This window comes from Lathamus discolor, chromosome 1, assembly GCF_037157495.1.
Source record: "Lathamus discolor isolate bLatDis1 chromosome 1, bLatDis1.hap1, whole genome shotgun sequence".
Taxonomy (NCBI): Eukaryota; Metazoa; Chordata; class Aves; order Psittaciformes; family Psittacidae; genus Lathamus; species Lathamus discolor.
Window position 1 is genome coordinate 65,018,865 of NC_088884.1, and position 14,550 is coordinate 65,033,414.

Below are 14,550 nucleotides of genomic sequence, written 5' to 3' on the forward strand. Positions count from 1 at the left end.
TCATATAGTAAGCTGACATGTGGTTGATTGAGACGACCAGAAGCAGTGGAAGGCACAAAGTTAAACAGGATGGCCAAGAGGTATAACAGAGCGGTGTTGGGTGTCACCAAGATGACTTGGCAGGTGCATGGTCTTTGGTATTGGTAAGGGATATGGCTTCACCAAATTAGCTGTGAATAAACCCAAGCAAAATGGGCTATGGTCCAGCTCATGTAATGGCTGATATATGTACCTGAAGCATAAGAGAGCTGTGGTGCATGGCCTACTGCTGTTCCTTATATGGGAAAATACAGGGCCAGGCACAGAATCGGCCAAAAGGTGTTGCTGCTTCTGCGGAATGCAGAAGGTATGTATGGGGTGTACAGTTTCTAAACGTGGATCCAGATCCTGGGAGTCCAAAAGCAATCCCATGACCAGTGTGGCATTAAATAGAGTTCTTGGATGTCCCACTGTTTGAAATAAACATATATGTGTGACTGCAAAAGAGAGGGAATTATCCCACAAAAATTTAAGTGTAGCCAAGGGATTAACCTTAAGCCACCTCATAAAGAAGCATTTTTCCAACATGTGGTTTTGAAACAGAGCTCCCTGAAATTCCCACAGCACACCAAAACCAAGTAAGAGGGCCCTGAGCTGCACGGTGGATTAAACTGCTCTGTGGAGAACAGTGTGGAAATACAGAAGAACAATTTCATTGATGTTAATGCTGTAGAAGAGAGCTTAGAGGCTGTCAGTGGAGACGTGTTTTTAGCTGTTCTTTAGGTAGTCCCAGAATGCTCACATAGAGGAGAGGTTCAAGGATGTGTCAAACAGGAGCAGCTTCAGAGGTGAAGGACATGGCTGTCATTGGGCTGTGGAAGGGGACATGAGTAAGTCAGGGACCTCTGTGGTCTGAGAGGAAATGCTTGACTCCAGTAGCAGGAGACAGTGCCATCTATGTAGTGTTAAAGGCCTGGTGACAGGTGACTTAAACCATAACAGATGACTTTGCATGACAGCGCAAATTCCAACTGAATCACCCTGCTACAGGTTCCTCCCAACTGAAGCACATGGCTGGCTGTAACTCCAAGTCCAGAGATGGCCACATGGTGTGTGGCCACTGTCTTGCACCCTCACAGGCTTCCTTATTGCTTGTGACCAAGAGTGCACTTCTCTGACAGGCAGCACTGGGTGTGGGGAGGGAGATGAGTCTCCACAGCAAGCCACCTCTGGTATTCATGGTCTCTACCGTGCCCTTTTTCTCTCATCCTTCTGTTCTGGATAGGTCGTCCAACTTCCATGCCAACAGGCGGCTTATTCCAAGTCTGTTTACGTTATTGAGGTGGGGCCTTTCCCATCCAGCATGCACTAAAACGCATGTGGCCGTAAAGCTGCTCTGCCCTCAGTGCCTGGTTTTGCCTGTTCCTACTCTGAGAACTCAGGGCTCAGCACCTGAGGTTTGACCAGCACAAAGAGAGGAAAGGAAGCAACCTTCAGTGGGTGATGTCAGTGAGGAATTCGCAGAGCTGGTTTGATACGATTCATGGCTTTTTGGTGCACTCAGGACCCTGACATTCAGCTGAAACTGACAGCAGAAAGCTGTACATGGTTGCTATTTTGACATGTTCTCGGCTGCCAGAAAAACGGGTTTAGATCAGCCAGTCACTTCACTGAGGTTATAGGAAGCATATATTAAATAGCTAGAGTTCCCATTCAATCCATCCCGGTGTAGGTGTGAAGTAGCACGCTATTTCTTCTCCCTAAGGCTGTATTTCTAGGTCTCTGCCCTGTCCCTTGCTGATCCAGGAAGGTATCCAGTATGTCACAATTGTAGGCAGTTTCTAGCAGGTGCCTCACCACATAGAAGGGGAGCCAGAAGAGGGGAAACACCAATTTTAACATGAAGTTCAGTCCTGATGGCTTTCACTTTTCTTCCTGGGACAGTACTCATTCTCTTCCTGAAAGCCCTGCTGTTAGTGCCTATTATCCAAAGGTACTTGATGACCTCCTTGGTGGAAGAAGATAATGAGGATGGATGGGATCAAAAACACCACCAAGAGGTGGATGATACTGTAGACAAAGGAGATGTTTCTTACACTGACAGGTGGAATGGGACCTGATATTTTCCACAATATTAACATCATCACTCATGAGGATACTAGCAGCCAAAGCCTGCTCCCACATAATAATTTTGGAACATTGGTGTGAATATCCCTGAATCTTTTTGTTTCTGCATGAAATTTTGGAAGGTAAGTAAGGTCTGCATTGGAAAGCAAAGGGAAAACAGGCACTGTGGAAGGTCTGGCACCAAGCTGGCTGGGTGTTGCTCCCCATGAATCCTCTTCAGTCCTTCCTCAGTGAGGAACTTGTCATCAGGAGCTGGACATTGCATACCTGGAAGGGTCTATCCTGAATATCAGTGCCGTACCTGAACATTCTTGCCTCGTTAGTCACCTACCTCATCGAGGGCAGCATTTCCTTCTGTCCCCCCGAGAGGAAGGTGACACGACAACCTCCCCTCAAATCCTGCGGAAGACTTGTTTACCAACGGCAGTTTTGATCCAGAAGGAAAACTCTTCAGGAGGAGGTAAATGTCCTCACACAGGTGAGAGCTGGGGGCATTTCCAGCAGTGGAGCCTTGGGCTGTGTTGGCTGAACTGTCACTAGGTGCGAGTGCAGTCAGCTGTTGAGGATCTCTCTGCTCTGGAGAAAGCCCAGGAAGAGGGTGGATGTGCTTACCTTAGCCAGGGACCTCCCAGGCAGCGAGTCTGACTCTTCCCAGCTCAGCCCGTGGAGCCTAGCTGTGGGGCAGAGCCTGTCCTCCACCAACTGGCATGTTCTGCAGGGCTGCCCTGAGCAACTGACACCAACACACAGCATGGAACCTCTGCCCACAGCTGTGCCACAGGGAAGCCCTGGCCCAGCTCTGGGAAGGGACCCAGTTGCCTGGTCGTGGCCTTGGGATGTGCCAGATGTCTGAGCTCAGCAGTCCCCTGTTGATACGACCTGCCATGAGTTTGCATGGCAGGTCATGCCAACAGTGCATGACATGGACTCATCTGGCAGGGCTTGCCAGATGTTTCCAACCCCTGTTCTTCTGAAATGTGAATGGCTCACCTTACAGTGCCCCCTCCCTCCTTTTCCTTTCAAGTAGGCTCCCTTCTTGGCTTGCCAGACCCTCGCAGTCCTTCCTCCCTTCCAGCCCCTGTACAGACACTGCCTTGCCTGGGCACTGGAAGCACAAAGCCTTTATGGCTCTGAGGCTGGGTACTGAGCCTCAGCAAACTGGTGAGGTTTGGTGAGCACAAGGCAAAAAAGAAAAAGAAGAGGTTGGAACTGGGCTGAAAGGAGATGATCAGTGTATTAGCTGCCAAACAGCTCGCTACTGGATGGATTGAACTTGTGGGGCCTAAGGCTGCAGCAAGAACTACCCGTGTGAACACCTTTTCATTGCACAGAAGAAATGATGAGTAGAATTGTTTTCCTTGTAATAAAGTCCTATAAGAATTTAGAGAAGCAAAATGAGGTAACCCTTGCAGAGATAGGTTCTGCTCAGTGTCCTGTGACCTGATTGTAGAACCATTCAGGGCTGCACAACTCGGGGACGTAGGAATATCTGTGCTAGCCACTCTTTCTTTATAGTGTTACCTCTGATAAACAGCATTTTAAATGGTACTTTACAGCCTGAATGCCTTTCTTACTGGGATCATAATGAAACAGCATTTCTTAGCGCAAAACACCAGCACCAGCCGCACAACTAGTTGTTGACCCACAGGATCCATCCACTCCTCCTCAGGCCCTTCCCCATCACTGGCAGGATCAAGGAGAGCATCATTTGGGCTCTCATGCCCTTGCCCCATAAGCCATGTAGTCCTGTTTGATGTGCTCCAGGTCTGGAAGAGCAGCAGGGAGTAATAGTTCGAGGGAAGGACAAGTATTAGCAATGTTTCCACATCACAAATACTACCCCCTGGCAATCAGCAGACCTGCCTAAATGATGCATGAGATTGGCAGATGGGGGCCTCAGTTCCCTACAGAAGAGAATTGTCCCCTGGGGCAGAGGTGGCTCCAACAAAGCGAGTATCTAAAGGCCACTTTTAAGAAACTTCCACTTAACAAGAGTCTGTCTAGAAGATCCAAAAGGGAACCACAGCAGCAGGTTAGCATCTCGGCTCTGTACTGCTTTGGTAGATGGGCTTCAATAACTCAGTTGTTCTGGGACACCACCGGGATGACTGAAGTCCCCTGTGCTCTACAGCATGCCAGCACTGTTGCACCTGCATTGGAGCCACCAGTGTTCTACTGCCACTCAACCCACATGCCTAGCAGAAATATGGGATGTTCTCCTGCTCATATGGCTTTGCCAGAAGAAACATAAATGGCAATGGCAGCTCTGTGGTTGCCTTGCTACATATCAGTTGCAGGAGAGCTAGAACTACACAGACTGCCTTGTTGTAGTGGTACATATTGCCGGCGTCCTGCCAGAACTGCCTGAACTTCTAGCCTAGTCCACAGGCATGGGTAGGCATATTTGACAGAACAGGGTTGCAATTGCAGTACATGCATTGGTTTGGCATAGACAAGAGCTTCCCTCATGGAATTATGTTTGTTTTCTGTAGGGTACTTGAATGCTTGTGTAGGAAGGTAGAGGTGCTTGTCATGTGGATACAAGTCATCAAAACTCCATTGTTTCGAACTACCAAGAGCAGGGTTGATACACTCCCATTAAGAGTGCGATAGTGTCTGTCACTTGGACAGTTTTCATCCACTGCTTTCATTTGCTTTAATAACTCTTTGGTGATATCAGTAGCTGTGGAGGGCTGGCCAGAAACCTCAGCAAACCCCACAGCGCTCTAGAAACAGGAAGCCACCGCCTGCTTTTCAGAGCTAAGAAACAGTCTCTCTATTTTGGAATGACTTGTAATGCTTCGGCGCTGCGGTGTAGCCACATTATATGGCTTCCGCATCAGCCACTCTTCAGGCAGGAGGAAATGCTGACATTGGTCTGTCCCTCAGCACACCCATCCGAACCTTACCCACTACCCTCAGTTTTCCTTCCTTCTCTGACTACGTGAACAGTGTTGTGCAGTAGAATGGCTTCCCAGCAGCCGACACAGAAAGGAAGATGAACCAGAAAGGGTCCTCCTGAGGGGGATGACCCATGGCACTTTTGCGTGTAACATTGACAGAGCACACAGGGCTATCTACAGAAGTTAACAAAAAAGGGTTTTTTCTCCTTTTGTTTTTCTTCTTCTTGTCCTTTGCTGTATCTTCGGAATGGATATCAAACTGCAGAGAGCAGAAAGTGTTGCTGCATTAACTTAGAATGGAAGACTGTGTAAAACTGTGCCTTCAGCAAGTTTGCTGAGATGTTTTCTGAAAGCAGAATGCAGTCCTGTCTCTTTCCCACTTTTGCTTCTCTTTCTTTCCCTGGTAATGCCTGACATTTCTTTCCATCTCATGCTGGTGATGCCATCCATAGACATAGTGCTTGCCAGCAGCAGGAAGGAAAACAACTTCCCTTTCTATCTGGGCTGGTATCTGAGCAGGTGGGACAAAACCAACAGGGCATGGCACTGCTTACTCCATAACGAGATTCCCATTGGGGAATTTCTAAGCCTTGAAGAGCAAGACTGAGGGAGTGTGGAGAACTGGCTGTGCTTTCCTCTGCAAAAAGAGGCAATATGCAGGAGAATGAGGTATATTCATAGGATCTCTTTCCAATATGGCTCTTCTGATGTTTTCCCAGCTGAAAACAGCACCTCAAAGACTGGGCATCACAGGGTTTCTTGAGGAAAACCAGAAGCTAGCTCAAGTTTGAACCACTACAGTTTTATTTGGGTTTTTTCTGCAGTCAGACCATGTTTTCAGTATAAGCATCCTCAGCAGTAAACGTCACTGTGGCTCCTTTCCTATCCTCAGACCCAAGTTCCTTTCCAAAGGAAAAGCTAATGTGCCAAGGAGTGGTGAGCGTCTAGGTCTTGTTCTAACAGGTAGTTGGGATGTGGCCAGGGTGTCCACCTGAAAATGCAGATGTTATCATGAAGTATGCTAATCTGATAAACTTTTTGTCCTTTCCAGCCAACCTCGTGGCTCAATATGCAGGGATTGCCCTTCTGAAGCTTTCTGAAAGCACTGTACCTGACATACAGTCTTGTGTTGTCTTGCTGGGACACATGCTGCATCCTGAACCCAGACAAACTCGAGACTTAATGCCTGTTTCTCATAAGCTGAAGAAAGGTACATCTGTCAGATAAATCCATATTGAAGAATACAGTATAAGGAAGGCTTTTGCTTTATTCTGCATCTGTGCAAACATGAGCTGTGTGTGGAGTGCATCCCTGCCTAAAACCTGAGCGCTGCTATTGGGATGGACTAGTCAAGGGCATTGGCTTTGCTCAGAGGCACGACTGAAACTCTTACCCAGAGTTTCACCACTTATCCCTTAACGGTGGCTGCACAGAGAAGGGACCTGCATTTACTGTATTGTACAACTAACGTAAAAGAATGGGTTCAGACTCTGTGCATGTGTCTGCATACAGGAACATACAGGAACTGGAGGAACTTCCCTTCAGTGATTCTGCAGGCAAACCCAGTATCGTCTCCCAAAATCCCTCTTTTGTCAGGACATCTCAGGAACAACCGTGTTCCAAATCTGGGACACGGAGACTGTTTCTAGCTAGTTACATTTTCTGGCAAACCAGTCTTACAGTGTGAGCTTTGCTCTGCCCTCCCAGGAGCTAGAACTGCAGCTGCCTCTAAGATTCTCTGTAAGACATGAGTCACTGTGTGTCTTCTTCTTCCTCAAAACCCTGCTGCTGTGGTTTCCATAAGTGAGCTGGGGGAAACTGAAAAGAGAAGTCCATTGCAATGCTTTTGTTTGCTGCCATGTTGGACAGGACAACAAAGTTTGCTCCATTGTGAAAAGATCCCAGCAACTTTAGAAAATAGGAGGCCAAGACCTTGTAAGAGCCGAGCTTTTGGTCCCGTGGCTAAAACAGAAACCTGGCAAATCGCTTCTTATGAAGATGACACAAATTTGTGCTCAGATTTTAGATGAATTTAAAAAGAAATAAATCATAACCGATTTTTCAGGTTGTATTTTTAGTCACAAACTGGAAACTCGCAGCTCTTGAAGAAGCATGGGTATCATTGATGGAAAGGAAGAATATACAGACAGAGGTGTGGGGAATTTGAGGGAAGCAGAGCACTTGCTCAAGACTTCCGTGTGTTTGATTTACAGTGATGCCTCTTATAGGAGCCTTCTACCTTTTTCTCACATTATAAATCCCTCCTGGGGAAACTCTGGCTTTTATCCTTCGTGTGATATTTGATTGCTTTCTCTCCCTTTCATTGTCAGGCTTACTCCTGCCACATACCTCAGTAGGATCTTCAAAATCCCTCTCCTTTCTGCTACATCCTGAGCAAAAAGTTGTTGGCACTGACTACTGCACAGCCTGTTCTGTTGCTTCCCTGATTCTCCACAAGTGTTCAGAGCCCTTCCCACGTGCTCTGCAGATGAACGCTGGATTTTTCCTGCTCCTGGCCACTCCAGCACACTCACAGTTATATTCTCACCTGGAGGTACCAAACACACTGAAAAGTTAGAACCCTCATGCAGGGAGGAGGCCTGTTGGTAGGGTGCTGGGACTTGTCAGAAGACAGCCTCATGCATTGAGTGGATTTAGCGTTTACTGCTATGGAGTTTTTAACTTATCAGCACAGAACCTGCTGAAGGAAGGAGGAAACATTAAAGGTGAACCATGAATAACTGATCCCTTCAGGGGTGCGCCAAGCATGCTCCACTGCATGCTCTTTCAAATTCTGCTCCAATGACTCGTAGGACCAGTATCCTTCCATGGAACAGAGAGGGCCTTTTCCACATCATTGACTGGACAAGGAGTCAAGGAAAGTACTGGAGGATCAGGGCACTCATCTGTGAAGGAGGACTGTGAAAAGGGGCACGGTAGGTCCTTGACATCAGCCTGAGCATTTTCATCCAGGACTGATCTCCATCTCGGAAAGAGATGCAGGGGCACAGGCTGGAATGAGGTCCATCAGATCTGAGATTCTGTAGCAGGCTTGCTCACCCTGCATCACAAGATGAAGCATTTGTGTGAGCTCAGGCCAGCTTTTCATCAGGTATTTCATGAGCTGCCCTTTCTCAAAGGTGCTCCTTCAGCTCCTTCAACCAAAGTGGAGTTTCCTTCCTCAGACAGCTTTGACTGGCAGTTCACAAATTCGATAGCAGCTTGTGAAGCACAGGACGTTATTCCAGTTACTGTAAGTGTTGGGGTCTCTGTTTCCCTTGACGTGAATTGCAGCACATTTTTCTGCAAAGAGCAAATTAGGTTCCCCGGGTTTCCAGAACCTGTAAAAGAAAGTTCCTCTATTGGGAATGTATTTGCATGCATGATGGCGGGGGTGAAGTCACCTCAGACAGTTGTGGAAGAGGAAGGGGAAGTTTACTGTAAGAGAGATCAGAAGTCATAGTTTTGACTGGAAAAGTAATTGAGTTTTCTGACTTACAATGCAGCTGGAGACAGAAATCCCCCTCTGGCACATACCTGCCCTACACAGTGTACTGGTCACTTAGACCGAGGGTTGTGAATTGCATACAGGAACCTTCCTCACTCCCCGAGGATACTTACGTGGTTGTCATATCGTATGGAGTCTGATCCACCCACTCCCATTGCCCGGTTTTGTAAGCAGTTAAGCCTATGTAGTATTTCGTTTCATAGGCGTTAGAAAATACTCCTTTTGCCAAGCTGAAGAGGAAATCCTGGAAATGAGGGAGAGTGCAATGTCCATGAGACACAGGACTGAGCAGAGGGAGGTGGCAGGAGTCCCTGTGGAGTGGGGCTGGTGGCAGAGGGGAGCCGGTGCTGAAGGGATGCACAAAGGACATCCATCCCCCCTCCCTTGCAGCACAAAGAGGGGCTGAGTCCCCTCCCGTGCTGGCGCCGGGGCTCTGGCTGCTGTGCCCCGCTCTCAGCCCCGCACATACCTGCTCTGCTTTGCTGGTGATCACCACCAGGTGAGAGCCCATCCCAGTGCAGTTCTGCTCGCTATCGGCCCAGGACATCACATCCCCGGAGAGATAGTAGCAGCTTCCTTGGAAGCGTTTCCAGCCCTTCGGGCAGCATGCCCAGCCCTCCTCTGCTGGGGGGAAAATCCTGCTTTCATACAAGATGTGCTGTTCTTCAGCTCCATGAGCTCAAGGAAGGGTCCCAGGTGTTAGGTGAGGGGTTTGAACCACATCTTTGGTCTGGACAGAGGTGAACGCTCTCTTCTATGCTCCACACGTAAAGCTGTAAACAGCCTGACAGGTTTCTGTCTCAAGGTCCCTGCCTGAAGCGTCTTTCCCTTTCTCTATCTGTTCTGCTGTGTCCATGCAACCCCTGACTGGTGAGAGGCACAGTTTCTGCCTTACCATTCTTGAGGAAGCAAGATGGGAAGTAGTCGGCTCGTGTTCCTCTGGGAACACTTCCATCAGAGAAGCGTTGTTCAAGTGCTTAGCTCTCAACTCATGCAGACTGACAGACGTACAATGAACTTCTCTGAGGGTTGCTGCCACCACAGGCAGCTCCTCAGACTAGGCAGGCTTTCCTAGAGATCTGCCTTATAGCCAGAAAGTCACATCATGGATGAGAAAAACACAGATACAGTCTCTCAAATCATGAGGCTACATGAGAACAGACCCCAAGCTGAGTTGGGGAATTTGCACTGCAGGAATTCAAGCACTTGCCATTGCTGTCATTTCATGTGTGACTGCAGCCCAGCTCTCCGTTACTCTAACTTCATAGAATCACAGAATAGTTAGGGTTGGAAAGGACCTTACATCATCTAGTTCCAACCCTAACTATTCCAACCCTAACTTGCATGACAACATCCTCTTACCACTGCTACCTCTGTCCCTCACACTGAACATGATGCTTGTGCGAGCAGGCAGAGAGCCAGCACAGGGAGAGGAGCTGGATTGAATCAGCTCTTACAAAGGGATGGAGCACTTCCAGCTGGATCAGTGAACTGGAATAGCAGTTGAATTGTGTGAGGGCCAGTGAGAGGGGAAAAGTAGGAAGAGTAGGAAGAAGTAGGTCTGGAAGAAGCCACACTCTTCCACTGGTCCAGAACAGGTTTCTATAGCATCCTAAGAAAACTGGCAATACAGCATTGTCTTTCTTCAGTTCTCAAGCTTCCTTCTTTAAAACAGTTCAGCTCTGCCTGACAATCACATTCCCAAACTCAAAGGCTAACTGAAACCAGGGTAAATTCTGGTGAGTTGCTTAGAGTTGCTTAGGAAGCTCTTAGCATCACTCACCTATGCCTGCAGATACGCTGGGGATGCAGCTCCACTCTGTATCATTCTGGACCAGAGTCATGTACTGGCCGTAGTCTCCATGAAGGAAAACAACTGGGAAGAGAAGAAAGAGAAAGAAAGTGATACTGTCATCTTTTTGTCCTCATCCATGAGCAACCTGTCCTATCCTCCACCTTCTGGCTCTACCACAGAGACTCTGTTAACAACCTCAGAAATGGGTATTGAGTGGGGTGACAAAAGCGGATGAGAAAGGCGGCGAGAAGCAGCCGGCCGTTTCTCCCTCTAGTGGTCACTCCTTCCTTTGAGCAGGCATCGACTGGTTGAGCTCCTCTTGCCACTGCTGGCTGAGAGACCCGTTTTCCCAGCTGACAAAGAGGATGAGGCCATGAAAGGGTCAAAGAAGTCATGGGATAAACTTAATAATGGTGGAATATTAATATAAATTCCCTGGTAAATCTTCCCAGGCACTGCAGCGTTAGAGCACCACTTTTACCCTTATCAAGAAGGCCTTAGCGCTGTTGAGTGTTAACGCCTCACCTAAGGGAGTTAAGAAAAACCACAGAAGAGTCATCACAGAGCAATGTGAAACTCCAGGACAGTACAAGCAAAGGATTTCCCTTTCGGTCGGTCAGGCAGTGTGGCTGCAGCATTTTGATGGGTTCACCCCCACCTTGCTAAAATATGGGCAGCCTGGTACCAGTATTTTGCAGAATATCACACTGGCTCCTTGGTTTCAATATTGTCACAAGGAGCTCTGAGAGAGAGAACAGCTCGAGAGAACCGGCATCCAAGAGCTGGCCTTCAGGGAACCTGCTCAGACGTCCCCCGACACTAAAGAGACCTCTCAGCTCTTGGTGGGAGCTGGTTTCATCCAGGACTGGCTTTATGAAGGCAGGAGGGAAAGTGAGAGGAGCAGTGGGAAGGCCCTGCCGGGGAACAAACCTGAACTGTGGAAGGGACCCTGCTCCCTGAGTAAGAGGACAGAGGTGGGAGTGGGGCAGCCGAGCAGGCTGCTTTGGCAAAGGGCATAAATGCCTGCAGGCAGAAAGGCTAGGGTATTGTTCTTCCTCCTGACAAAAGGCAGTCAACTGCCTCCTTCATCCCAGAGGAATTAACAGGCCTGGGACCCACCGAGGCAGATGGTTACAATGGCGGTTTTGATGGCAAGGCCAGAAGCAATGAAGACCCAGGGGTTCAGCTGGGAGCAGCGTCTCTCTTCTGCTGAGGCTGAAAAACACAAGGCGTGAGTGGGAATCTCCCAGCCCAGAGTTGTGGGCAGGATAACCCCATTGGCTCCATACCCCAACATCCTGCTGCTATCCTTGTTCCAAGGCTGAGGAGCCTCATAGATGCTGTAACCAGGTCCTGCTGCCCATCATTAGCAGCAGGTCAGACCTACAGAGTAGGGCAACACAGGGACTGCCCTGAAGCTGCTCTTTTATTTCCCTGTTTATCACCAGTCCCACCTGTACTCTTCCCAAACTGCACTCATCTTTTCTTTCTCCTGTCACATTTCCGTTTTCTTCAACACATCTTCCTTGTTGCCCTCATCACTTCTGTCTTGCACTGGATGCTCTTTCTGTTCCTCCCTCTTCTTCATCTCTCTTTAGAGCTTCTCAGCCATCTTTATTTTGGCTCTATCCCCAAGGCCTTTTACACGATAGTATATATTCACTCAAAGGAGGGACTGTCCAGCTCAGTGTTTGCAGAGGCAGATGCACAGACGAGATTGTTTCCACAGGGAAAACAGCCACTTTGAAGCTCTGGGGAGAGCCGTCACTTGGTTCTCCTTAGAGACACCAGAGATGGGAGCAGTGACGTGCACCTAGCTTGATGCAGATAGTTCTACCTGGATAATGATAATGCGATAGCACTCTTCAGTCCCACCATTTACAGAAAAAAGCACTGAAGAGGATGGCAGACCATAGTCTGCCTGGACTTTCATTCCCCCTGGCTCTGGGAAAAAGGTCATTGCTCCCAGCCTGGGCACTCCCCAGTTCCCTCATCTGTTGCTTCGAGGCCAGCCACTGTACCATGCCCATTATCTATCCCAGCTCTTCGTCCCCCACCTCCTCCATCCATAGGAGGACAGAAAGGAAGGCTTTGTGGTTACCTGCAGTTCCAGGACTGACTCTCCCGTGGTGATTCATTATCTCTGCCGTGGTATCACTCTTCCTCAAGAGTCCACGTTATCAGTGTGGCCACAAATACAGCCTTCCTCCTGCACAGAAGACTGCACTAGGGTAGCTCACACACTGGTGAAGAGCCTTCACAGCCTCTAATCCAGTATGCAGAAAAAGCTGTAGCCTGGGTGTTCCCCACAGCACATGGAGATGGGGGAATTGTTATAGTTTCTCTGCCAGGATGTTTCACAAGATGCTCCTTGCAACACAGAAGCTTACAGAGGGAAAGGGAAACAGATGAAGGGTAGTACCAATGCAGCTCAAAAGACCGCCTTTTGCACATGTTGAAGCCGTTTCATAGGGCATGCTACTGGCCTTACACCTTTGTTATTTGTTCTTTCCTGGCAAGTGAATATGTGTGTGAAAATGCCTACGCTGTTGACATTCAGTAGCAAGGGGCTAAACTGACTCACAATGTCCTGCAAAAGGGAGTCAAAACATGGTAAGAAAACATATCTGTGACTCAGTCTGGGCAAGTCCCTGTGTGAAGCCTGAGCCCAGTAACCCAGAGCACAATGGAGAACTTGACAACACTGTTGTTAACTAATTGCTGGGGAAAAGAGGATTGAGCTTTGAGTGGAGGCATTGCATATGACCTGTCACCATGGAGCTGGAGGTCAGAAAGGATCACCAGGCGGTGTCAGAATCCCTGTGCATTACAGATATCGAAGTTTTACTTGGTCACAACAACAGAAGGCACAGCCATAGCTGGTGGTTCTAGCACTGCTCAAGGCAACTTGATTCAAAACTTTGCATGTTTTGTCCCTAAGAATACCCGTAAGGATAAAGAATCCCTGCTGGGTCTCATCGTACTCTGAATGGACTCAGGTAGGTAGCCAGCCTTTGCTCTTCCACGTTCCATCAGCACCTTCTCCCTGTGAAAGGCATGAATGGATGCACTGAGGAAGGAATGGATGCAATAGCAGAAGTGTATCAGTTGAAGTCTAAAAAGAGCAGGACACAAAACCAGCTACAAATGAGAACAACCCTAAATTGTGTGTAGAAGATGTCCTCTGAGTATGTTTTTTCATGCACAGCAGGCTGCAGGGTCAAACCATCTAACAGCTATGTTATATTGGAAAGGTGGTCCATACATGTGCTTGCTAGTACTGTCATAGAAACTATGAGCTACTAGAGGGCACAAGCTACTGGATTCACAGCGCAGCGAGATCCTCACATGGCATATTTAAAAGTTCCCAGCCATCATGCTGGAGAACAGCACTGAAATGCACCACAGATGTTAAAAAATGAGAATGCATTTGATTTGCTATTGGTTTAAAATATACTCGATTTTGTGCATACAGGCAGGGAGCTGACTTTGGCTGATCAGTGTGGCAGGTGAAGAGGGTGTAAAACTGTCAGAAGGAAAATGTGCTTAGTTCATGTGGTTTACATCTGGTCAGGATGGATCTAAGCAGTTTACCAATTAATTCATCACATGTAAGTAACTGACAAACCGTTACCTGTATATGCAGGATCAGCATCAGCAACCCAGATAAAGCACAATACCAGACACAAAATGTCAACAAGCAGATACAGATTTCTAAATGTCTTTAAGTAACTAATCCCCAAAAGCTCTAAACCCCACATACACACACATTCTCATGATTACTTGTGCAACTTCCCACGTTCTCCTTTCCTAAGAGCAGTGATTCCCCTATTCTTACGCACTTCCTGCTGGAGGTGTAGGGTACATGTGTCCCCATGCCACTTCCTACAGTCTGCTTACCCACAGACCAATGAGAAAGCACAAGGTCACATATGCACACTGAAGTCGTGGGTCTGTACATGTTGCACCCTTACTGCCAGGAATGCAGGCTGCCCACTGTATTCAGTAGGGAGGCTGCTCTGCCATAGACAGGTTGCAGGGTGACTGTCAAACCAGATGTTTACTGTCACTTCCTTCCTGCTTCTTTCTCTTTGTTAAAAATGTTCTTGCTTCTTCTAAACTTTGGTTTTGGACCAATTATTGTCTCTCTTAAGACTTTTCCTAATTCCATGGCAAATGAGTTTGGGGCAATTGCCCTCTCAGATGGTTTCTGGTATTGAATTCACACACTTGTTTAC

General features: G+C 47.9%; 1 protein-coding gene across 3 annotated transcripts; it reads right to left on the reverse strand.

The window, feature by feature from the left end:
- Positions 1-5,790: 5,790 nt before the first annotated feature.
- Positions 5,791-12,656, reverse strand: LOC136012190 (C-type lectin domain family 6 member A-like). 3 transcript variants are annotated; one of them, XR_010611604.1, is made up of 7 exons: positions 12,414-12,656; positions 11,432-11,527; positions 10,301-10,393; positions 8,987-9,141; positions 8,631-8,761; positions 6,121-8,350; positions 5,791-6,000 (listed from the first exon to the last, which is right to left on the reverse strand). XR_010611604.1 is itself a non-coding variant. In XM_065675139.1 (6 exons), the coding sequence occupies exons 1-6, from the start codon at positions 12,448-12,450 to the stop codon at positions 8,191-8,193; spliced, it is 672 nt and encodes a 223-aa protein (XP_065531211.1). In that variant the 5' UTR covers positions 12,451-12,656; the 3' UTR covers positions 5,791-8,190. The 3 variants fall into 3 exon arrangements, 2 of the variants coding, with proteins under 2 accessions (XP_065531211.1, XP_065531226.1); XM_065675139.1 differs by having other exon boundaries at positions 5,791-8,350; XM_065675154.1 differs by having other exon boundaries at positions 5,791-8,350; positions 8,987-9,138; positions 12,414-12,655.
- Between the last annotated feature and the right edge of the window lie 1,894 nt (positions 12,657-14,550).

Bases quoted from the DNA above. Each gene is read 5' to 3' on its own strand.
- LOC136012190 (XM_065675139.1), bottom strand. From the start codon at position 12,450: ATGAATCACCACGGGAGAGTCAGTCCTGGAACTGCAG. The intron at 10,394-11,431 runs GTGGGTCCCAGG...TTCTCTTCCCAG, and splicing joins CATTGTAACCATCTGCCTCG to TTGTTTTCCTTCATGGAGAC. The intron at 8,762-8,986 runs GTATGTGCGGGG...CCTCATTTCCAG, and splicing joins TCACCAGCAAAGCAGAGCAG to GATTTCCTCTTCAGCTTGGC.